General features: G+C 32.9%; 1 protein-coding gene across 5 annotated transcripts in view; it reads left to right on the top strand.

The window, feature by feature from the left end:
* LOC136969831 (teneurin-m-like) overlaps positions 1 to 25,716 on the top strand; it is a 148,263-nt gene that overhangs the window by 67,885 nt on the left and 54,662 nt on the right. For 4 of the 5 annotated variants that reach the window (XM_067264136.1, XM_067264128.1, XM_067264106.1 and 1 more), the window contains one exon: positions 19,742 to 19,918. In XM_067264136.1, the coding sequence (XP_067120237.1) occupies positions 19,765 to 19,918 (154 nt within the window). In that variant the 5' untranslated portion in view covers positions 19,742 to 19,764. Of the gene's footprint in view, positions 1 to 3,850; positions 4,029 to 19,741; positions 19,919 to 25,716 lie in introns of those variants that run through there. The other variant, XM_067264112.1, reaches the window with a different exon arrangement.

Here is a 25,716-nt window from a genome sequence, read left to right as displayed (position 1 = left end):
TCCCTCAATGTTTTACGTGTATAACCTACTTATTTATTCTAAAAAAGATATCGATATAAATTTAAATTTTAGATAAAGGTTTTACAAGGAGGGGCGTAACCGCTTTTCTGATTTTCTTGGACTCAATCGCTACAATCGAATATTTATAAACCCGAGAAGTATATAAATACATACCGCACATAGCTCTTTCAGAGGAGAAACATAACACATGTATTCCATACGTCTTCTTTGATTTTTAATCTTTAATTGCACTATAATGCGCACCCTCCTCCTCCTAAATGTTCCATAGACATTCAATATCTTTGGCTGGAGGTAAGATTTCTTAAGTTAATGCTTTCGGGTGAATTATTTACAATTTTTCTAAAAGCTGTAACAGTAATTTCCTACTTTGGAGTTATACATAAAATAGAGAATTTTTAATAGAGAATTTTCTTGATGTCGAAGAAGTGCCAGCGTGTTCGAATTTATTCACTTTTAGATAAATCCCAGTGGTCTAGAAACATATTTAATCTCCCGATAAACCTTCTAAGAATGGTAGAAACATGAAAAAATTGTTTTCAACGATGTAAAAATCCACGTGTAACAAGCGATCGTTCAGTGATATAACGGATAGGAATCATCAACGTGTCCGACAGAAAAAAGAAAAGGAAAACATCTTTGGATCTCGCTTCTTCCGCCCAATTTGTGAAAAATCAATTGCAGAAAAGAGTTTTCTATTAGGATTTTGTGTAGAATTCGATTGTTTCTAGGAAAAAAGTGAAGACAATTAAGTTAAAGAATGCGACATTTTCATCGACTCGCTCTCAAACTCCATCATATTCTAGGTAAGAAAAATCGGATTTTCTCAACAACTTTGGCATGAAACTAAGGAAAAAAACTGTCGACTGACGTGACACGTTTCTATTTTCTTAAATAAGTTGTCATTTATTGCATTCGCTAGCTGACCTTATTACTTTTTTAAGAGTTTTTCACGGTGTAGAAATGAAAAGCGCATCTTGGCAGATAAGCTTCTCTTTATGTCTGACAGCTTCCTTCTTCGTTCTCTTTTGTATACCATTTGGTATTCTTCTGTCATTTCCTTTTGTTTTCTTATTCAGGCATCAACTCTTGATTGCACTCCTTAATGTTTTTTCGTTTAAACTTAAGCTATTTGGACTGATTTAACTTTATTTCTACGCTTCCAATTTGAAGGGTAACTCAAACTGATTAACTTAGTCTCTCACAAACTTTCTCCATCCTCAACTTTAGTTTATTTAACAAAGTCAAAGATTTTGGATTAATTCCTGTCCCTTTTTTTCTCTCCCTTACTCCAATAGATATAATAAAATTGTCTTCGCTACTTACTCCACGAGTTTTAATAAGTTGTGTCAGTCACAAGTCGAAAGTAAATTCGCTGATTAGTTATATTTACGAGTTGTATCTGGATAAAAACAGTGTAAAGATGGAGGAATTTAATTTATAAATCATTCCTGAAGAATTATAAACGTGTTAAGAACAACGCAGTGCTATTTTTTACGTGGTTTCATCTCTATATTTATGAGAAATCAAGAGATCATCAAGAGCAGATAATTCGTTAAAGAAGGAAGCTCGAGATAAAAACAGAAAAAAAGATTTTTTTTTACAACTGTAGAAGCGATTTTCTAGTAAATTAAACTTAATCCTGATGTGTATTTTATGATAATTCTTTGTTAGAAAGAGGTGCGAGAGTAAAGAGAAAGTAGGAAAAGTAGAAAGGATGAGGAGTAAAAGAGCCATTGATAAAAATGGAATTGCTTCAATAATGTTTCATTCTGCATCAGATACTTAAAGATGTTTAGGACTTTACTGGTTCATAAAGTCATTCTTTCGTGTGTTTTTCTAGGTTCAACCCCAATCCAAAATATACTCGAGTAATTTGAAAAGTGTGAAGTCCTTTTTTTATGGTTGAAATAGCGCATCATTCCTGTTAAGTCGCACATTCTCGGTGCTTTACAGCAATAACGGTGCATGATAGAATCACTGGTTATTTTCAAACATTAAATCGGTTTTTATACCCTTACAAACGGGTTGTTTTAGATAAAAATGGCATGAAACTAGCGCTATAAAATGACAAATGTTATAGTTTCTCTATATCTTCGAACGGATAAACAGATTTGTGCCAATTGGAAAGTTGTGTGCGCTTCACTTTTTTTTCCCCAAGTAGAAATGTGGTAAATAACTCGAATTTTTCCATCCTCTTCCTCTTCGTCTTCTTCTAAAATATTCATATTTTTATGATCATTTCATCGTATAAAACTGTATAGAAGTGTCTTATCTGGTTGGCATCTGTCGGAAGATCCCAGGACGTGTCTACTTGTAATCTGCTTAATGCAGTTACACGGTGTTCACGGTTCTGTCATTACCAGGTGTGTTCCCTATAGGAACAGCACTAACAAGGTAGTCGATTGGACTAAATCTAATTACCTGAGCAAGTGAGATGATCAGAGAACATATGTCTGGTAGACCACTAGTAGAAGAATCGCCATCCTTCTGGCTTGGAAATTTTATCTTTTCCACCCCTTAATTACGTAATTCTGTCCACCAAAACTGGTTAAATCACGAACTTTTCTGGTTAAAAATTTCACTTTTTTTTTTAATTATTCACCAGAAAGGAGACTTAAGAAGCCACTTAGGAGGGATGCTGTTATACAAAATCCCATTCCCATAGCTTGCGATAATCGTTAAGATACACAAATGAGTGAGTTTAATAAAGTAGATGACTAATTTTGTTTGCATAGCGTGTGCATTGCGTAATTATTCACTCCTTTGGCAGCCTTCCTACATTATCCATCCCGTTGTAAGCTAAGAGAGCAGGAGATGTAACAAGATATAAATCGCCAATTTAAAACGTTCTGTAGCAAAACTTTTTTAAAAAAAGTTATGCTACAGAAAATTGTGGCTATTTTCGTTCACGTTTTGCCGTATCACACGTCAAAACGTACCACTTCAATGCGTTGACACGTGTAGCGATGTGCAAAAGTCGAGCCTACACTCCATTAAACTGTTACCTTTAGGAGTGATGTAGAAAGACGTACAGTACCTCATACACACTTCTCTTATGATTTTACACAAAAAATATTCTATTATTTTCTAAAAGTAAATCGATAGAAAAATAATATTTTATACAAGAAACAGGAAAAAATAAAATAAAATAGGAAGAAGAATTTGGAAGAAAAAAAAAGATGTTGGAAAAGTTGATTTCCTTTTATCCCATTGTGTACCTAACTGTCACAACATCCTCTTTGTCAAACCGTCTGGGTCATTGTCAACCCTTCACTCTGTAAGGCGCCATTCTTGACTCCACAGCCTAGAGTAACGTCTAGTTGTTATAGAGAGAGAGGGTCCAAGTTCCGGAAACTGGACTCGATTGTCAAAAAAAGGATGTTATAGAACGTCACAAAGCAACACACAATGCTACAGGATATTGAGAACATTCATCTTCTTCTGCTTTTTACACACGTCCTAGTCGTTGGGATCGTCTAAGCGTTGTGTGTTCTTTTACGCCACCCCACAATTGTTTGTCTTCGCTTTAATTTGTTGTTTTCTAAGGGATCGACGAAATTGACGTCGACCTGACGTATCAATCACCGCTAGAACTAGTTTAAACTCGATACGTGTGGGGTATAAAACTAGATTTATGCTAATAATAGACAAAAGTCGGCCAGATGTCGAAGATATAAGGCTGCTTTCTGATATTCTTGTCTTGGCGACTCGACAAGCGAATGCAGACTAAACAGTAATTCAAAACCGGGGAGGGTGTAGTTGTTGATACTGTAACGAACTAAGAGAGGGTGCAACTAACATCGTCAGCACATTGCAATAAGTAGGAAAGGCTGGTGAGGTTGGTAAATCGCATCTTCCAACACGTGCAACTGCCAAAATGACAGTGACGGATTTTTCTGGATTATTTACGTTTCTTCCTCTCTACGGGAACACCGTCACGTGGGTTTAAATCGAGATTTTTTTAAAGGGGGAATTACATATAAATTCGTAGAAAGCCTCCCGAACAGGTAGGTGTTAAGCCTTAATAGTCCTCTTACTCGGAAATCACAGCTTGTATTTTATGTTTTATCGTATTTTCACATTAAATTCGACCTCACCTACTTGAATTTTCGTCATTTTTAGCAATTTTTATGTATAAAATATAAATTTGCAAAGTTAATATGACGGTCTGAATGTACCGGAATCGCATTTTAATTCATTCTCTAGCATCTGGACTTTCGTCTTTACTCGTATAAAATCACATTAAATTAACTAAATAAAACAAGCCTAGGAACCATTTTAAAAAATTTATAAACTACTTAAAGTGGTAAAACGTACGAAAACCTTGAATATTTTATCCTTTAACTCGATGTAATTCAATTACTTTTAATGAAAAAATATCGGGAGCAAAGGTACAAAATAGGAATTTGTAACACGAAAAGTCCCAAAAATTACGTTTTAATCAAAATATGTTAGAAGGACCAAGCTTCATCTTCTCATCCTCATCCCTCAAGGGAAGAAATCGGATGGGAGAAAGTCGAGAATAATCTATATACACCCCGGGGTTTAGAAATATCGCTTAATATCTAACTCGAACCTCATAAAATTGGCCCGGATAGGTTGAAAAATCTCCATTTAAATTAACTACATCGACAAGAGTGTGTTGACACCCTTTCTGTACACGCATTTCTAAGTAAAGATATAAATATCTAACCTTTGGAACCATTTCCATAAAATCATAATAAAGTTTTGACTCCAACAAAATCTGCTTTCAAATTTTCAACGTGTTTACCACGTTTATTTTTTTAGGAGAAGTAAAAGTTTATTTCCAACAACACCAAACAAAATCAGTGGTAAAAAGGTTCACCTTATTCCTTCTTTGGCCTTAACATTCTTTTTCTTTTTTATTTTTTTTTCTTCAACTTTATTTATTTCATCGAAACCTTCTTCTTACTTTCTTCGCTCGGATCGTTTCGAAAGAAATTTGAAATTCTAGCAGGATTATATTGATTCGTCGAAAGCTACCTCACCAAACAGACAGAAGATAAAGATAAGCAAAAGGGAAAAAATGGAGAAGAGGGGTCGACACGACACAACGACACAAATCCTTTTTAGCGGAGCACATTTTCAATTGTTGCAACTCCCTTTTAAATAGGCAAACGAGTCTCGAGTAAAGTAGAAAACCTTCCTTTGCCATCTAAGAGGTGAATTTTTAGTCAATTCGGTGCCATTTTCCTGCTAGAAAACGTTAAAATATGTTACTTTAAACATAGGCGGTCACCTGTATTATTTACTAGTTTAATAAGTTTAATTAATAAGCTTGTTGGCTAATGGTGAAAAATAACGATAATTGGTCGGAAAATATGATTTTCTGAACGGTGATTGGTTAAATTTATATATTATTTTTAACTATAATTGGTTTAATAGGTAACAAATAAGTTCTTTCCCTGATCGAATCACTGTTAAAGTAGTTATGACGCAACAATCATCTTCAACATGTTTTAGACCTGTCTTACGAATAAAGCAGAGGACCACGTATATAAAAGGAAAGCTTTTAAGTCGTCTTTCTGTTGAATTTAATCGAATTTTCTGATAATTCTTGCTTTATAATTCACTTTGTTTTGTAGTAATTCGCATAATATATATTTTTTTCCTTTGATTAAAAGCTTGAAAGCAATAATCTCGTTTGTAGATTATGTTAATCTACCCCCATAAAGGGAGCTTTTCCCATGCGATCGACTGGAGTAAATCCACTTACTGTTTTGCTTCTTGCCTCTTTTGTGTGTGATTTGTATGCATCCTTGCACATTTACCATCAAAACACAGTAGTCTCTATGGAAACGCCTGGCGACAACCTGGAACAATTAAAATCTAATAGATCATTCGGTTGGGGTAAAGTCAGTCGTGACACGTGACGAGCGACTTTTCACGTGACGTGGGAGGTCTTTTGAGAGTCTAGACGAAAATAGAGATCTTTAACTACATCACCACTGATTGGTTACGTGCCTTTATTATCGAATAACGCAACCAATCGATAACGAATGGTGCAAAGTAGTACTGTAGAAAGATTCCATGCAAAATTTTCGCTACCGTTCTGTGCAAAAATGAATTTTAAGCAAATATTTTATTAGCTAAGAGATTATTAGTCTTTTGCAGATAGTTTTCCAACGAAAATAAACACACCCAAAGCGATGTAGTGACGTTAATGTGCGTGGATCCACTCTAAACTGGAGTAACTAAGCAAAGCTTTGAATGATCGCGTATTGACACGCAAAGTTCTCGTTGTGGTTAATTCCGAGTGGTGGTTGCTCCAGCGGCAAAGTCTTCATTAAACCTCCTTATCTCGATGGATAACCTTTCCTGTCGTTCCATCTTTCTTAACAGATGTGCCAGCGAGAATATTAATACATGTTGAACCGTAAATAAATTCTCTAACCTCTACAAAAGATAAATAAAATTAAATTCCCTTTAAAAACGTGTAATTCTACAAAATTTACGTTAGATGACGAGCATAAAAATTCAAATTTCATAACCCCGCCTATATTTTTCTTCGTCCAATGGTCGTTAATAATCATTTACGCTCGCTATCCGACTTATAACTCGACGGTCCACCTATGTTTCCAAATACTCATTAAACGTAAATTTTGATTCTCGCACGAGTTAAAACGTGTCGTACGCATTACAAATCGATTCTGTACATTACCGTACACGGTTAAATTCGTCTGGCAACGCACAAAAGATAAGTTTCGAGTGAATTTACGTATCGTAGACGATTCGCTCGTATGTTATACGAGAACGAAGTTTGGTATAGGAAATGTAATTTGCTATAGGAGCTGACAATCTGCACTACAGAAGTTAATATCCGGCGTTAAGGTACCGTTACTAAGTACTCCTGTAAACACTCGAAACATTAGGTAGGTAGCATCTCGACTACACACATCTGCCGCTGTAGGCAATAATAGATCCTCAGTTTTGTTCGCCAGAAATCCACTCCTAAATGTTCCTGGGTGAATTATTACCACTTGCCAGACTTACCAGCACTAACCACTTTGTACAACAGTAATTATAGACGTGGAAGTCAATCTATTGATTTGTCTGCTTGCTGAAATATAAAGCAACTTGACTCATTGTGACACGTGATTCATCTCGAGTGAATATCCGAGATTTAATTTCGGATGAAGCTCATTTCCAAATAGTTTTAGCTCTTAAGATGCAATTTGAGACAATATCGTCCTGGAAATAATATCTCTGATTGTTTCTACATCATATACCAGACGTTAGAGTCATGCGTGACTCTCAACCTCGCCGCGCTTCAAACTCGACCAAATTATTTATTTTTTAATAATATTTATAACATTCTGAAACAAAAAATTAATTATTTAAATCGATTTTTTTTCTTTCTATCGATCCGTAAAAAATTAATGTAGTCACGTTACAAACGGGTCGTAGATATGTACTATATAATTGAGTTATCATTTGTCTTAACGTCTAACATATGCGATGTATAAATGTCAAAAATAACTGTTATAAACGTCACTTTGCCATATTAATATATCTGTTATAGACTTATATATAGGATTTTTAACTATCAACGCTTCTTCGATCGTTTCTACCTCTACACACAGCTACATAATGTCACTTTTATCATCATCTTCATCGGGATGAGCCTGTTAAATGTTAAACCATTAATTTTCTCTCCATCTCTTCCTATTTGCGGATAAATCTAGTCAAATTTAACGCTGTCTTTTTCTTATTTTCATCTTTCTCCTCCTCTATTTTCCATCCTCTTTATCCCCGTGTTGCTCCTACGTTTATATATTTAATACATTATAAATTAAGGAAACAATCACTTTAATTATCAAAGTGCATCTTATCTTTACTATTTTTTTTCCTTTAGATTTTTTGATGAAGATCGATCAACCGAAAGGTCACTGGCAATTAAGTAAACAATTTTTTCTCCCCTCCTCCATCTTCTCCAAATTTTTTAGGGCGACGAATTAATTTCTAAAAATATAAAATGTGATGTTGAATCGACGACGTCTTCTTTAATAATTCTAAATTTAATAATTCAATTAATCGAGGTTTATAGTTATTTGTCTAAATTACCTGTCACCCGTCGAGGGTAAATTATGACTTTTTAATGCTTCGGGTAATAAAAAATTCAAAACATTTTCTCTTTTCTGTTAGAAAATTTGCTTAAAAATTTAAAAATTTTACCTAGAAACCCAGGGAATTTAACCCATTTAAGAGGGAGTAAAGGATAAGTGTGAATGTAAGATGACGTGCTTCTGCATTTAGCAGTAGCGAGGAACAATGTATTTTCATGTGCTACCATTAATTAGTGAGTTTTACCTTTCGACCGTACACCCATCCGGGTTTTGTTTATCTTTGGGGGGTAGAAAACTCACTTTGTTGATCCTCTATCTCTCCAGATCAATAAATACAGATGAGATTTCGCTGGAGGCTCCGAGAAAACTAATCAGTATTTATTAATGATCAAACACCCTACTGTAAATTCACAATCAATTAATGTAAACCTTATAAGGTTAAATATAATTATATTTATTTATTCCACTCTTCTTGAACATTCTTATCCCGCAGTTTTCGTAAGAATTAAGTTAATGAAGGTGAAACCGGTAGCGATGAAGCTATCAATACTTCATCAAGCTATCCAGAAAAGTTTGTTGCTGCGTCACAGGAAGGTTTCGTGTGGTGAATAAACAATGTTATACGTAAAAATATATCTATTTTGAATTAAAAACTATATATAAATCTCTTGTATTTTTATGCTAAAAGACGTATAGAATTCGTTGAAGTAGGTCCAATCAATCGACTCGTATCTAGATTTATCTCTTATCTCACGACTCTAACTTTAGAAAAAAATAAAAAAAAATGAAGAAGTCGAGTATTTTTAGATAAAGTAAAGCGTAAAATTACAAAAAGAAATCAAACAAATAACAAATAAATCACACAATAGAATTTTTTACAAGCGCGCAAACACTTTTCCATAAATATTTAGCATCTTCCGATCCTCCGCATCAATTTTTATAAATACCCAAAAAAACGGAAAAAAAGAAAGATTTTTAGAAAATTTTGAATATTTTTTCAGCTAATTAAACATTCATACAGTCAGAATGAAGACAATTAAATTGAAAAAGTCTCCTCTCTCGATTCAGATTATCGACTTTTAAGTTTTTTACATTGGAAGGAATATATTTCCCTTTCCTTTTCTGATTTTTCAACTCTGCTTACCAAAAACTTGAAATTACATAATCTAATCTTTAGTTCGGTTAGGTAAATTTGTTACAATACGAAAATAAAATTTTTACAATCCCCATAGAGCTAAAGTCGCTAACGAAGAGCACATTTTTCTTACCTCTCTTCTTGATTTTTTTTTTTCTTATGTATGCACGGAAGTCGTTTGCCTAACAAAGCTCTAGATTATGAGGAGGTGTTGCAGATACTTCAACAACAAAATTAGTAAGTTGTCGATAGTTTAAGAGGATCGTTGAAATTTATAAAATTTTTTTTTTCCCCTTTGTATCAAAATTAAAGAAATCTCTAAGGTATCCCTTCCTTTTATTAACGCGTATCTGTCGATGGAAAATGAAAAATTCAATTTAAAAAATACCTTTATTAAATTATTATTATTATTATTATTATCTTTCATATTTTCTTGTTTATGCTTATTTAAAGGATTCGTGTATGAATCTCTCTATTGTTTGTTCGAGATTTTTATGTTTGTTTAGACGTTAAAATGTTTGTAATCAGCTTACGAGTGTGTAAATGAGAACAAAATGGTGGAATATCTTGCTGTTTTCTTCGTCTTCGAGCGTGTGTATACCTTAATCCTAAGTAGATTTTGCATCTTTACATGCCTTATCGTGTTAGATATGCGATTAAACGACTCAAAAATGTACATCTTCCTGCGAATATAAAGATGTAACATCGTTATGTTAAACCTTCTTTCTCCTCCTTTGATACTAATCACTTGAAATTATGACTTTAAATATGTAAAAATATACTTTTCTATGTCTTTATGTGTTGTATAAATGGAAGGAATGGGTTTAGTATGGGAAGAATATAGGAGGAAGAGTTACTTCTAGAGATGTAAATCTTCCTCCTCTTGTTCCAATTCGTCTGAATATCTCTAATTACATTTAATTTTTTTGTATTTTTATATAATTTAGAGAAGAAAAAATGTCGTAGAAAAATCAATAATGTATGCTTTTCTAAATATGTTAAGGGGCATCATAGGAATGTGCCACTTCTTACTGAATGCATGTTATAAAGATGTAGTAAGTATACGTCTTTACACTATTACACGCTTTAAAGATGGAGAAAGACATGCATAAATAATGTATACATATTTTTAAGATGCACAGGTGTAGCATAAGAATGTAAAATCCCTTCTTTCACTCTCTCAGTCGAATGTACTGTACTGTACTGTACACCTCGAATAATGTAAAAAAACGATACTTTTTATACATATTTATGTGCCTTGTGGATGGAGAAGACGGAGATAAATGAATGTCTTTGTGAAGAATGTCAAACATCCAGCATCCGAGCTAGAAAATGGTTACTCGAATTTACTTTTTTTAATATAGGCTTTAGAAATGAAAGGTGATTTACTTAATAAAATCTAAAATTTATACGATTTTAAAGATATAAAAGAGCATCGCAGGAGTGATAAAGCTGGCAAAATTGAATACAGATTGGAGAAGTATTTTAGAGGAGATGGCCCATCCCTAAACTGGAAAGGAAGCATTTTAAAAGCATCTTTACGACATCCCAAGACATAAAATTTAGCAAAGAGTGCAATTATGGACAATGCAAACATTTAAATAAATTTAAAAAAAAAGAAGCCAACATAAAATTCGTCCTTGAGTAGTGAAATACTACACCTTGGACCCACATAAATTACGATTTACAATTGTTATCCACTTATCCTCTAGGATAATATTAATAAAAGAAGTAATGTTATTCTTAAAGTATTTTATAGAAGGGGGACGTTAGAGGATGAAGGTTAAATTTGAAAAATAAAAAAAGAGGAGAGTTTTCTCATACAGATAATGAGGCAATTGTCGCTCTGGGGTTGAATGAGTTGACGTTAACTATGCAGAGTATGGAGTTTGGCAAATTGCCTACAGTTGTGGTCATTACGTTCTTGTCTTGTCTCTTGTCTCCAACTTCTCTCCATGAATGTTGTATGAGCCCCAACACACACCAGACTCTCGTTTAAATCTCATACAAACTTTCCTAACTCTATAAGAAATAAAATGTCTTAACCTTTCTCTAAAGTAATTTTTAACAAAATTTTGCTTATTTTGAATTTCTAACCACTTAATTATCTTAATACACATCCTTATCTTATGAAAATTTGAATTTTTTATACGGAAAGTCTGGCCTTTTTGCATCTGTTTATGCGAGATGCTTTGGTTATAAAGTTGGAGTATTTTGCAAGCTTATTACATGCAGATCTCGCACTCCTCCGATGTGGAACCGATAGTTTATCTTGTTTAATTGATGAGCCGCACGAAAATCCCGTTGTAACTTGTATAGAAATGATTTTATTTTCAATAAAAATAGGCAATAATCCGTGGTTGAGATGTAGAGAAAACGAACGATGGAAGGGTTTCATCAATTAAAAGAAGCATACGAGTCATTTGACGTCTCGAATCTATTTAGTTCACTCTTTCATTAATGCTGTAAACTCGGAAGTTTGTAAAGTGTACGTAGATGATGGACGACCTACTAAATTCCTATATTCTTCTCATACAGTTTATTCTAGATCGATTATTGAGGACTTACAGAAAACAAATCGATCAAACTTTACTCCTAACTTTCTCCTCTGCCTCTAAGAATCTTTACAAAATTTAAGAAATATCTTTTGCTCTCCTCCTCCGCAAACTTAAATAATTTACTACAAGATAATTTGATTAATTGAAAAGAAAAATTCTCGACTTTGTTTACATTAAAATACACGTTTTGTCATTGTAAACGTGAAGCAAAGTTTTCTCTTTTTAACGAATTATTTAAGAGAAACAAAGTCTAAAGTATTCTTTGACCATAAACAAAGCATATTTTTCCAGTTTTAAGTAGTAAATTTGATAAGAAATAGTTTTATTTATTGGAAAAACTCGAACGTCAGCTATAACGAAACAATGCAAAGTCAGCAAATTGAAAATAAATCGTAAACTCTGTGATTTATCCGTCTTAGAAAGGTAAAAAACAGTTTGACAAAGAATTCTACATCCAAAACGTTTAAGGATAAGTTAATTTTAGATGAGTATTGAAATCAATGAATGGCAATTTCCATCTGTTTAATGCTATAAAAGAGAATGTTCTCTCATCCAAATGATTCTTTTTATCAGACTAATCAGGAGATTCCGAGTGATTTTTGTGTTACAATTTCCTTTACACTAAACATGAATTATTCTGCGGCCAGTTACACACGTAGAGTAACTTCTGTTCCACCCAATCCCGCCCAAATTTGCATGACTGAATACACCGTTCTAGCTGAATGTTAAATGCAATTTTCTTTTCTACTCTTTCCTTATCAATGCTCCTACCTTTATAGATTCTTTCTACCTAGAATTCACGCAATTCTCTCTTCTATCCCTGCTTACCAATGCTTCTTCTCTTTTATCTAACGTCTCCACAGACTATTTCCGTCTAGAATTTACGCATTTCTCCTTTAATTCATTGACGTTCCTATCTTACATCTCTCTTAAACACGTCATTCCGTACAGAATTTCCTAGTTCTTTCTTATCGATGCTTCAATTCTGTTTCTCCTACGTTTCTCCTATGTATTGTTTCTGTTTACAGTTCAGAATTTCTCATTCCTCAGGAGGAAATTTCTCTTGTTCCTTCCGAAGGAAGCTTCGAAGAAATATAGAAAGAAATAGGAGAGACGAACTTTCCTCTCGTGTTCCTTCATCGAAATGCTTTAATTTTATCTCTTCCGCGCCTCTAAATCTTCATTAACGTTCAAATTCTACCTCTCCTAAATGTGTACAACTCGCACCATCTTCACTTCTCCCACTTAAGTTCTTCTCCATCCAAAATTCACGTTTTAATCCCTCTTATAACAGGTTATTACATTATTTCCATCTTAAAATTTGTCTACGAACAATCGAGACGATAAAATTGATAAAATTCTTGAAGTTGGTCGACGTAAGAAAAAATAAAATGCAAAGTTGTAAGAGTTTGCAGAAGAGTACATAAAACTTTTCTCTCTTCTACATCATGTAAAAGATAGCATTATCTGTAGTAAACATCTTTCTGTTTAAGATTTCTAGTTTTAGATAGAAGGGGGAGGGGGGCCTGTATCTTGACACAGATCACGATTGACGGAATCTGTACGAGATTAGACAAGATTCCAGACAGGATGCAACTTCCAGTCAAATTCCAAATGTTCTTCCCTTTATTTTCTATCTATTTATTCTCCTATCTACACCGAACGAAGTTTGAAACTCTTTTCTGATCTGTTTTAGTCACAGATCACGTATGATAATATAATGGAATGAGATTTGCGAAGAGCAAGAAACGATTTTCTAACATTGCTCTTTTCTGTCTTTTCTTTTCTACAAATGTGTAAACATCAGGAAACAAGATATCCATGGGAATATTTTTATTCAAACTTAAAGATTTATGCTGCCTCCGGCTCTTCCTTGGCGTCGACATGTACAAAAAATAACATATTTTTATCCCATTCCTCCTGAGAACATTCTTCAAACCAGACGAGATTTCTACCAATTTTTTATTGTTTTTAATCGTCATAATTTCGCTTTACTCGTAATCTAAGTCACGAAAACGTTAATAATTTCCAAAATAATTTATATTCTGTGAGTTTTTTTTAAAAGCCATTACGGCATCGCCTTTATAAGTGGTCCGTTCGTTTGTCTGGGCGGCTTTAACCACGAGAACTGTCCGAATAGGAGAGATGTAGTTATAGAAAAGATAAATCTGAGTTTCTAGTACACATCTCAATTTAAATTCCATCTTTCCGAGTAAAATGGTAGAAAATTAAAGCGTTGTGTTTAACTGACGAAAACAAAATGGCGAGAATTAAAACTTTTATATTCCTCCTTGCCTCGTGATAGAAGAGGAAAGTAAATAAGAAAATCTTATTATTTTCTAAAATAAAAGTGGAAAATAATAAAGAAATTGCAATGTCTCGGAGGGTGGAAGCATCCAAACAAATAAACAAAAATAAAGAAAAATTGATAAATATTATCGAAAAAAGTAAATCGAGACGAAGGTTTTTATTAATTGCAATGATGTTAAGAGCTTCTCTGGCTCGGGGTTGTTGTCCATCAAACTCCAAATTCTTCTCTACACTAAACAGCTGGAAGCCAAGAAGTGTCTTTTACTGTGTGTTCTACCTTAAAGAAAAGATAATTATTTGCACGAGCCGTAATCCATCTCATTATATTTCTACGGGGGCATATACATAAATATATATGGTTTGTTATTGATAACCTCGGGTTTAAAGCGTTAGTAAATTTGCTTCTATGCTAATTATTGTTAATAGGGTACGATATCGAGCATTTGCCAATTGCATCCATGCAAATTAAAGCAGTTGGCCGAGCGTGAATTTCCAACGACCGACATGCCATCCCAATGTCTGATGTTGTTCAATTGTACAAGCCACAACGGGCAAAGCAATCAGTGGTAGTTAGCAAACAGCTTGTGCGCTTGGCTTGTTACTAGTTTCTCTTCGCTAACTTGCCACAATGCCGTCCACTTTGATAAGATTTAGCCAACCGAACTCTTATACCATTAATACAGGTAATTCTACCCCTTTTTGCTCTCCCACTTTTCTAACTCCTACCTGCAAAGATGCTCTCACTAAAGTTGGATTAAATGAAAAGAGCGAAGTATTCTTGCCTTTCCTCTGTGCAATTCTACAATACATACCCTTTTAAAATTTCGTATATCCTTCCTAGAAGCCCTTTACACAGGATCGCCAAGAAGATCCTCGAAATATCTTCAAGAATTCATACTATTTGAGGAGCCCTGTATATTTTTTAAGGTGCTACATACTTTTATATCCTGTTTTACATGTTTGAGGTGCTGTATACTTCTCTCGAGGCTCGTACCAGCTTATAGAAATTGTATAGTTCTAGTCATCTTTATTGAGGTTTTATGTATACTCTCTGAGGTGTTGTATACCCTTTGAAGTGCCGTATACCAATTGCGCTCAAATAATTATTAATTTTGGCTCATCTACTGATGCAAAAGTTCCGAGGGTGTGGTTTCGAACATGTAAAGGTACGAGCACTGCTAGTTTATTTGAAATTCCTGAAGAGAATTTTCATTGATCAGTTGGCGTTAACAACGTCTAAATTTAGTTAAATTTTGATTACTTATTTAAAATAATTTTAGACTTTTATATAATTTAACAGTCGTAAGTTTCTACAACGAAAAATGTAAGTGTAGTTGATTGAAAGAGTGTCTTAGATCCCATAACATTTAAAGATGATGATGGAAAGAGAACTTACATCCTCCTCAATAAGTAGTTGCTGCGGAGGAATGAACTAAAACAGGAGAGAATTGATAGAAAAAACCTCAAAATATCAACATATGAATCGAAAAATATATAAATAACATTCTCTTCTCCGATAATTTACCTGAAAAATCAAGTAAAAAACGTACGGTTCGGTGTAGGGATGCAATATTGATTGAGTGTCTACACCTAAAGCACTCTTATGTTTTCATCAAAGGGAGAATCTCTCGAGGACGGACATTTTCCTACACTCGTCTACACTAAAAAATAACCATTAAGGTACACTGACAAAACTCAATTTTATAATAAAAATCCATAAATAATCCCGCAAAGAAGGGTAGAGAAACGATTCCGTCACGGCTAGACTAGAACTCGTATGGCAAAACACGGGTTTAGCTATTGTAATTAGCTTAATGTGGGGCCAAGCGAGAGTAGAAGGATGCGTGGCAGTGATGGATGACGTCGCGTCACCCCGAGACCCGTAACATAGCCACACGTGAAATATAGCCACGTCACGTCTGCCACGGACAACAACGTCTGACTTCTTCATCAGTACAGCTACACGTTCGATACGTATTCAACGGGTAGAGCAAAGTGCGTGTGTAATGACTATATATAATTACCCTGGGTCAGGTGTGGACAGTGCGGTACATACAACACCCTGGATTGTAATCCGCTTGTAAATGGCCTGTAAAATTATGCATAGAAATTAAGAAAATTTATTTAGGAACGGTAACGATCCGTTAGAAAACACGAAATTTAAAGAAGAAAAAAATCATCCGAAAGCATGACCTTAAAAAAGCGTAATTAAAACATCCTGGCCACTAAAAGTTGGAAACGAATAGCTTTTAACACTTAAACATTTACGACTTGGCATCTTCTTGTTTGATTTAATTTATCTAGAGAGAGACTAGAGCACTTCAAACATAATTATTCTCTGATTTAAGTCCTATTTCTTAGTTACATCCTCCGCATCACTTTATCTGCATCCCTCGGAGGATACAGATTAAATTCCTCTTTTCTATTCTTACTATACACTTATTTAACACTAGAAGAACTAAAGAATATCGATATCTTCCACTCTAGAATATAGTTTAAGAATTTTTTTTCTTTTTTCTTTTTTCTAGAGAACCTTTTTTTTCGTTCCACTTTTCCAATTATCGATTCCTCTTCTTCATCTCGGCATCCCAATTTCTCTATAAATTTATTTATTTTTATTTATTTTTTTTAAATAATTAATTTTTAAGTTTTTATATTATTTTTCTATCGTCGTATACGTCAGTTTCCGGATCTCATATTAAAATTTAAGTAATAAAAATTGTAGAGTGGAGCAGGTTTTTCTCTAAGGATAAGTAGTGATGCGTCACTCACCTGTCTACTCTTTAGAAGTGGATTTTACATTTGAATGCTTTTCTTGGAAAATATATTACGGAAATATGCGATTGGCCGAATGTGCTATGATTATCTCTTTCCTTTTTTTTGAATATCTGATGCTGCTTTTCCTTTTTTCTCCTTCTCCTCTTCATCTTCCTCTTCCTGTTCTTTTCTTTATGCTCTTATAGAAACCATACAAAATCATCTCGAACCATTTATTAAAGATGTAATATTTATTCAGAATCGTAAAAAATATAGTAAAAATTAAAATTATTTATTAAATTATTTAATAATTAAAGTTATCCTTTAAATAATCATAAATAAAAATTAAGCATCAAGTACGTCTCTAGAGAAGTGGAATATTATCTCTTTCTAGAGGAATTTAAATTAAAAATAAAATAAAAAGTGTATTATTTATTATAGATTAATTGTTTTTTTTAAATTTATTATTAAAATACTTAAATAATTTAAATAAAAATTATATTATAAAGACATTCAGGTTAATTAATGATGAATTTTTTAAAAAAATTATTTCGACTCAATTATTAATAAAATGTTTTCGTTTAATATAAAAATATTTAATTAAAATTATTTTATTTTAAATGAATAAATAAATTATAATTTAATTATATTTATTAAAAAACGTGTAAAAATTTTTTTAAAACATCGAATATTTTCACGTATTTATGACGCAAAATACCTTATTTTAAGGTATAAAAAGTCGCAAGTTTTAAGGCGAATTTCTTGTAATTTTAATTAAAAATGATTTAAAATAAAAGATTTTAAACATTTTTATATCAGATTTATTACTTTATTCGTCGTTGAAAGGGGAAAAAAAATTCAGAGAATTTGTTGTTGAATCCGAGTCGTCTATCAACGTTTAGTGAGTTGAGATTGCAAAAGGAGGATGAAACAATTAACTTGGCTTAACAATATCTACTCTTTGTAAAGAAGAGTATCTACTTTCTACTCCTTTTTTTTGTTTTTCTATTTCCATTTTGCCTTGAGTTCTCTCCGAAACTAATTACCAACTGTTCGAATTTCCTTCCAAATGAATAGAAGAAGTCGCATTTGCACTTGACTTCTGCTACCTTCGGGGGTTTCCAGCAGCTTGCAAGAGGTTTAATATCGTCGAGTGATTTAGATACATTGAACCATGAGACACAAGAAGAAACTAATAAAATCCTAAAGAACTGCTCTCGATAATATATTTTTAAATCTAGAAATACTCCAGTTTGAGATTGAGAGATTCTTTGATGTAATTCGTCTATTCCTAATGGAAGTTTTGGTCGATGGAAGAGTACGTAAAGTTGTTAAAAACGTCTTTTTATAATTATATATTTAATTCTGTTTTATATTTTAAACTATTCTCCAGCTTCTGGAGGGTTTTTCTCTCGTTTAAAATGATATTATTTTTGTCTGGAGAGATGATTAAAGTTGCTACTAAATGTAGTGTTTTAAAAGCTCTTATTGAAGGATTAAATTAGAGTTTTGTTTATAAAAGTTTTAATAATATAAAAAATACTTTAAACTCGTTAATTTTTCATAAATTTCTTTGTATTTTTTCTAATTTTATAGCGCACAATAGCGTTTTTTTTAAATATAAACATTAAGCAGCTTGATCTTGAAGTCTGTTGAGTATCTTCTTATCACATTGGATAAACGTAGTTCGATCTTCCAAATAGAATATTTTTGATTAATTATAGATAAACTTTTTTAGTATTTTGGACGTTTTTCTTACTCTAAAATCCTGAATTTATCTGTAAAAATAATTCTGAAGTGCTGGATGCTGCGTGTAGTTTGAGAAGAGGGAGAGAGAGAGTGTGTGTGTGTGTGTGATACAAACAACTCTAAAAATTATATCTTTAAAAAAACTGTAAAATATATACTCTAAATATCTTTATAAACACTTCAACTACAAGTTTTTTATAGACAATTTAGAAAAATCAGCTACACTTTTTTAGAAATATAAAAAATTTCTAAGTTATAAACTCCAAATTCAGATAGAGGATGAAGAATACTCCAGGCAATTTTAATATAAGTTTCAAAAAATTTTTAATACTTTTTTTCTCTAGAAAATACAATTTCTAACACGTTTATAACATTTCTAGTGCAAAGATTTCATAATTCTCTAAGAAAGACTCACCATTTCTACGTGTTAAAAAAGGAAAAAAAAAAAAAGAACGAAGACGTTTACCATTCAAGAGAAGCCGAAAGACTGTAGAAGTAAAATGTTTAGAATTAAATTGAAAAGTATTTAAATTGGAAAAAATTAAAAAAATAATTTATTATTTATCAAATAAATTTGTATATATTTGAAGAAAAAACGTTTTTTCTCTTCATTAATCCGAGTGAAAAGGGGTTTAAAAACTTGTTGAATATAAATCATTAATTAAATTAGATTAAGAATCGCATCTCACATATTTCTGTTTTTAAAAATAGTAAAAGTCTACGATGTTCTTTAATCAACGATCTAAAAATGTTTATGTCGAGTAATAAATTTGTTAAATATTCTTTTCACAATGTTTAATGATGCCATTAGAAATTATTCTCCTCTCGAGGAAGGTAGAGACAGGAAGAAGAAGAAGAAAAAAAAATACAACCGAAACGACTACGTAAACACTCAAATTAAAAACAAATTTAATAACGAAACTTCATCAGTTGTAAAAATTTTTAATGAAAATATATTTCTGCTTTAAAATTAATTATTGGAAAAAAAAATAATTTTTTTTCTCTCCCTTATAAACATCATTTATTTTCCTTATAAGCAATTTAGATAATTAAATTCCGCATCCGGATAAATAGGGATGATACTTTATTTTCTATACTCATCTTTAATTTCTTTGTATTTCTAGGGGGATTTCCTGATAGGGGACATATGGAGCAGGGAAGACCCCGTCCTTATCCCCGGATAACTCGACCCCAAACTCAAGATCAATACTGTTACAGCTCCTCGGAAGAGGAGGAAGGTGAAAATCCCAAACTTTATTCAAGCGACAGAGAAAAAGATGGTTCCTATCTAAGATCTAGAGGTGAGAACTTCTTGTTTATTTATTTATTTAATGCGTAAATCTTATCTATTTTTGATTATACTATATCGAGTGGGATCTTTTCTACACTATACAAAACTACACTTTACGTTCTCTTCTTCCTAATTTTCCAAAAAAAAGAGAAATACTCAAGGGGGAAAAAACATATCTAAGAAGGAAACTAAACAAAAACATTCTTCTTCTATTTTTAAAAAAAGATTTAAAAATTGTTTTCTCTTCTGGAAATTTAAACCGAATCTATGACGTCAACTAATTGCTTGATTCTAGAATAAAAGAAAAAACAAAAACAAAAAATATTTTTAGAAGGGGTTTGTATTTTTTTTCTCCTTATCCCTCTTTCATAAAAGAAAAAATAATAATAATAATAAAGGAAGAAACAAAAGAAGATGGCTACGAAGATCCTGTCCGACCGAGCGTAACAGAGAAGGTGGACTTCTTTTAAGGAATTCATTTTTCTTCCCTAAAAAATTCCCTTATTTTTTGTTTTTTCGTATGTCGTTTTTGTAGAAACGGGATCCTCTTTCTACAGTAGCGAGGTAATTACCTCGAAGTAGGACGACAGAACGACAGAGAAGAGAGAGATTTTAAAGCTTCTCGGTAATGACCAGAGGCGAGGTGATGAAAGAACACTTTGCAAATATTAATGGCGGATGGACACGCGATCGACACTAGCGCCAAACCTACTACTACCCCTTGCCATTGTTCTGTCTGACGTAACAGAGATTCGATTCTGCGCTTCCATCTGTTTTTTTTTTCTCTCTCTCTCTTTCTAACTTTCATCCGAGTGATGCGGATTCCTATCCGATGATGCTTTCAGATATATTTAGATAATAAATTTTAAAATCTTAATTATAATTAATTATTGTGACGGTGTATTTTCGGCCTGTGTTAAAGTTTACGTAACTATACTTATTATAGATTAATTGGATTTATCATTATTAAAATTGCCATTAAGTGATAATATAATTTAAACTTTTCTTAAATGTTTATTGGCTATTTTAATAATAATACCTTTTCATTTTTTTTCAACAAAAATATTGTAAACTTTCGCCATTTTCCAAATTTAATTTCTACGAGAAACTTTAATTCTGTTTAATTTTCGTTAAAAGTTATTCTTTTTTTAAAAAATAAGCTGGAAGGAAGCATCCGAAACAATTTCCACATCCGTAAAATTAAATTTTCACGATAAAAAACGACAAAAATAGGAGGCAACACCTTTACGTGTTCGGTTTAACAACGCGAAAAATCAAGAAGCTAACGATAAGAAGGGGGAGAAAAAAGGTTCCAATGTTTTTTTAATCCATTATTACGAGTTAAATTCCGCCCAGTAGCTGCAAAAATAGGAAAAAAAGCAAACGTTTAAGTGCTAGGAACAATTACATACCAGGTGTGATCCTTGCATACACTTGATTAAAGGTAATGGTGGAGTGGAGAAGCGTAACAGCATCGAATGGTATTAATGTCGGAGGGATTATATCTGCTGATGAATTATTCACCTCCATTCGAGTCTGTGTGTTTTTTCTTTCTTTTTCTCCCTTCTATATATCCAGGTGACAATGGGTGATTGATTATTCCTTATAAAAGAATGGGTTACGTCGTTCCGATGTCGTCGAAAGCAATCTAACTCGTTCCTTTCTCTAACACACTAAAGACCGCCCGTTATCCATTATGTGACGTCACTTCCGGAATTCTCCTACACATTAGCAAACAAATAGGCATATCTGGACAGAGCGAGGTTAGAAGAAGTGAAATTATAGCTCGAGTCTCTTCAGCATCTTTTGTCCGGCATCCTCATCACTCCTAGGGGAGCCACCACTCTCTTCTAATCGCCATTTTCCATTTATATATACACCTCTCCGATGGCAAACGACAATTCTCTGCTCTATTTTGAGAGAAAATAAACAGGGAAAGTACATATGTAATTTTTCTGCTTAATAGAACCGTACATTTTAATTGCCCCTTTAAGGCGGCTTTACCGTCCTGCTCACGGTCTCGTGGAGAATTTCGTATTACAGCTTACTTTAAAACCGAATATTTTTTAAAAAATATATACTTAAGTAATTACTCGAGACGAAGCTTACGTCGACTAAATATAGATTGAGGTAATTCCATGTAAAATTCAAATCGTCAACTTGTTGAGGGGGGATTTTCTGGGATGAGGAGAGAGAAAGCTATTTGAGACAGTTAAAGCTGAAACTATTGATTTCTTGGGATGCTGTTGAAGTATCCGCCAGGACTTTAAAGAACTTTATTATTTCCCTAGGGATTTGCCTGTACATGTCTTTAAGAATCGCCTATGGGTATCCTCTCGTAAAAGAGGAGATTGTTCTCATTATGATCCAAAGGTTTTCTGTCTAAAGATTCCAAAGGATTTTCCAACGATTTGTACCGAATATTCAACTGGAATATTACCACTTTGCATAAAACTATTCAATTGCGTGTTACCTCTTAAAAAAGTCCAAGTAGAAAATTTTTTAGTAATTTTCTTCCATCCTCCGAGATTACCGGAAAGTGGATAAAGTTAACTTTTTCACTTTGCATTTTATATTCTCCTTCTTTTCGTCTTGGAATCTCGATTATCTTTTCACTTCTATTCTTACTTGTTCCATTCTAGAATCTCGATTAAATTTTTTAGATCCTTTCTGGAAAAATTTAGATTATCTTGTATTTTTCTCTTCTCCTCTTTATCGAGATATCTCGATTTTCTATAAAATTCCTTCTCCTCCTCCTGGAAAATCTCCATTACCTGTAACATCTCTTCTCCTCCTTCTAGATAAATTTCATTATCTGTGATTTCTATCCTGAAAATCTCCAAATTTATCAAAGATACAATCATTGTTTCTCTAGAAAACCTTGATTATCGTAATCTGACTTATCTTTATTTTGAAAAAATCTCGCTTTTCCATTTTCTCATCCTCATCCTAAGAAAATTAGATTTACATACAACTTTTACTTTCTCTATCCTGAAACTTATGTACTTTTTCTTATCCTCACTCCAACAAACTCTCGATTTTCTTGCAATCTTCCTTTCTTAATCCTGAAAAATATCTCCATTATCTGTAATTTCACCAACGGTATTTCATTCCGAAATAAGATTTACACCACTGATTCGTATATAGACAAAGAAAAATCTAGATTATCTTTAATTTTTCTTAGTTCCATCATAGGATTAGTCTTTAAATTTCCTCGTCTTTATCCCAGGAAAAATGTGGATTATCATTAATCCTTCTTACCCTCATCCTGGAGAAGCGTGCATTTCCGTATCTATTCTTCTCTTCATCCTCCAAAGATCTCTGTCATCTTTATCCTTTCTCTTCCTTATCCTAAAAAATCTCGGACATCTGTAACGTCGCTCATTTTTATCCTAGGAAAATCTCACTTATCACGCTTCCTATCTGCATCCTGTACAGGCGAACGTGATCAATTTTCATTACAGGAAAGTAAAGTAAACATTTTTTAAGGAAGGAAAGAGTTAAAGTGTGGCATGCGGTAATCTTTTGTAGGAGACAAAGTGAATATAATTAAATAAAACCGGTTAATTTCACGGTCCCATCAGACCAATCTGTTAATAAATTCAATTCAGAAGAGACAGTTTATCACGCAAGAGATGCGAGAATCAAAAGGAAAAATAATTGGCTCATCGTCGTTTCACATTTGACTCAACCAGTTCAACTTGTCATTAATCATTCACCGATACTCCAATTCAATTAGATGATGCCTGATGTGTAGTCGAGTAGAAAGAGGAATTATACTACACCTGCTCATCCTCGACGTCCCTCGTGACGATAACCCCACAAAAATTATCTTAATGAATACAAATTATGATTATCTACAAAATTATATTAGCCACAACGTTTTCAGTTCGATACATTTCTCAGCATCTTTTTCTAAAACTCCAATAATTGTTAACGTTTTAGCAAGGGATACTCGCCTAGAAAATGATTAAAAATAACTTCCACGGATTAAGGAACCGTAATTATCATCTTAAACACTCATTTCTTACTCTAGCTTATACGTGTATCCACTATTAATGTGATAAATCTTGAATTTCTCGTCTTAATCTTCTTGTTGATTTACCTCCAGCGTTTTATCCTTCGAGAGTACGAAGATGATGCTCCTTAAAAAATCATCCTTACGGTTGTCTTTTATTAAGGAGATTATACTTTAAATTCCTAAGTTGTAAATATCCAATTTCTCGTCCGAGATGGTTTTAAAGTATGATTTATAGAGCATCTTGCATACGCTGTTGGATTATTTGAGTAAAGACCACGAAGATGTGGAACGTTTCTATGTAATTTATTGAACAAAAATAGTAATTTTATACACTTTAAGAAAGTCTCGACTTCTTTTTTTGGTCCAAATTTATTAAGACAATAATCGTTACCCCGCTTCATTTTCGTGGAAAATGTCAAAGTTCATCGGACAGGAATGGGATCAAATTGTTAAAATTATCCACGAAATTTATATTTGTACATTTTGTAGAGTTATACCTATCCACGAATAATTGCAGTATCGTTAATTACAATTAATTTTAATTGCTTTAATCATTCATTTCCTCAGTATTGCGCACTTCTTTAGCGTTACGTCGAACTAATTATACACTTCCTCGCATTCAAAAGGCTATTTATATAATCCTGACAGATATCCGAATCAATAGTTCCCTCCACCGACCTTAATGCCTCCTCCTGATTACATTACAGTAGTCATTAATTTACAATGGAACATTCCAATGCCTCAACCAACATTCACTATCTCTGCTACTACACAAAATCCGCATCCTCTTCCCGAGCATCCTTCAACTTTTGGTTAGCATCTCTCTCCAACCAGACGTTTACTGGAGAGTAGGGAGATTTTATCATGCAGAAAATTGAACAATTCTACCGTAGAAAGAAGTGCCAAAAAATATATAAATTATTACATATAATTTTAAGAAGATATAGCGTTATATTAAATCGCCAGTTATAGATTTATGATAAAGAATTGAGCGAATTTTGTCATTTCCTTTCTGTCAATATATTTTGGTCATGATTTAGTTCCAGGGTGAACTTTATTGACTCTTGTTCCACTAGGGAGAGCAGATAGCTATTTGATGGCTATTGATCTAAGCTGGATAACGTTTAAATTCCTCGAAAGATCATTGTTATCTACCACCGACTTTATGATTAAATAGCGGACCATCCTTTATTTAAATACATTTTTCTACCATTCTCTCGCCCATTTTTAAGTTAATTTGAGGTAATTAAACGGGGGATATGCGCCTCTCTTCCTTACTTTAATTTTATTCCATTGTTTCTGCACGAGAATAGTCTGAGTGTAAGAACCCCACCTTCAGTTTTGTATGGGTTTTTTTTTTATAGTGAAAAATCCTTCGACGCGTAGCGAGGTGTGGCAAACAGGAAGCAATCAAAGCTACCTTTTGCTCGAAACAGGAAATTAAAGTAGTCGGAACCCTCTGGCATCGGATCTAATCCTACTCCTGGGATTGAACTCTGCTTTCCAAAAAGTGATGAAAACTTTATTCTTATTGTTAAATCTATTATTTTCGAGTTTTCTAATGAGTTATGCCCCTTTTTTTCTACGATATTTCTTCTCGTTTGTCATGAAATTTTTCTTAATTTTTTCACAATAAATTAATACTTTATCCTCCGGTTAAAGGGATTCTTCACTTCTGCTCTTCGTCATCCTGGAATTTTAAGGACGAGGACGTGTTTAAAATAAAATACACCCACGATTTTATTCTAAAAACAATCTATTTATTGTATATTAAATATTAAAATAGT

Source organism: Centruroides vittatus, unplaced genomic scaffold (assembly GCF_030686945.1).
Source record: "Centruroides vittatus isolate TY-2023 unplaced genomic scaffold, ASM3068694v2 contig_1042, whole genome shotgun sequence".
In the NCBI taxonomy this organism is placed as follows: Eukaryota; Metazoa; Arthropoda; class Arachnida; order Scorpiones; family Buthidae; genus Centruroides; species Centruroides vittatus.
The sequence above is the reverse complement of the archived record's forward strand: the minus strand, read 5'-3'. Positions and strand labels throughout refer to the sequence as shown.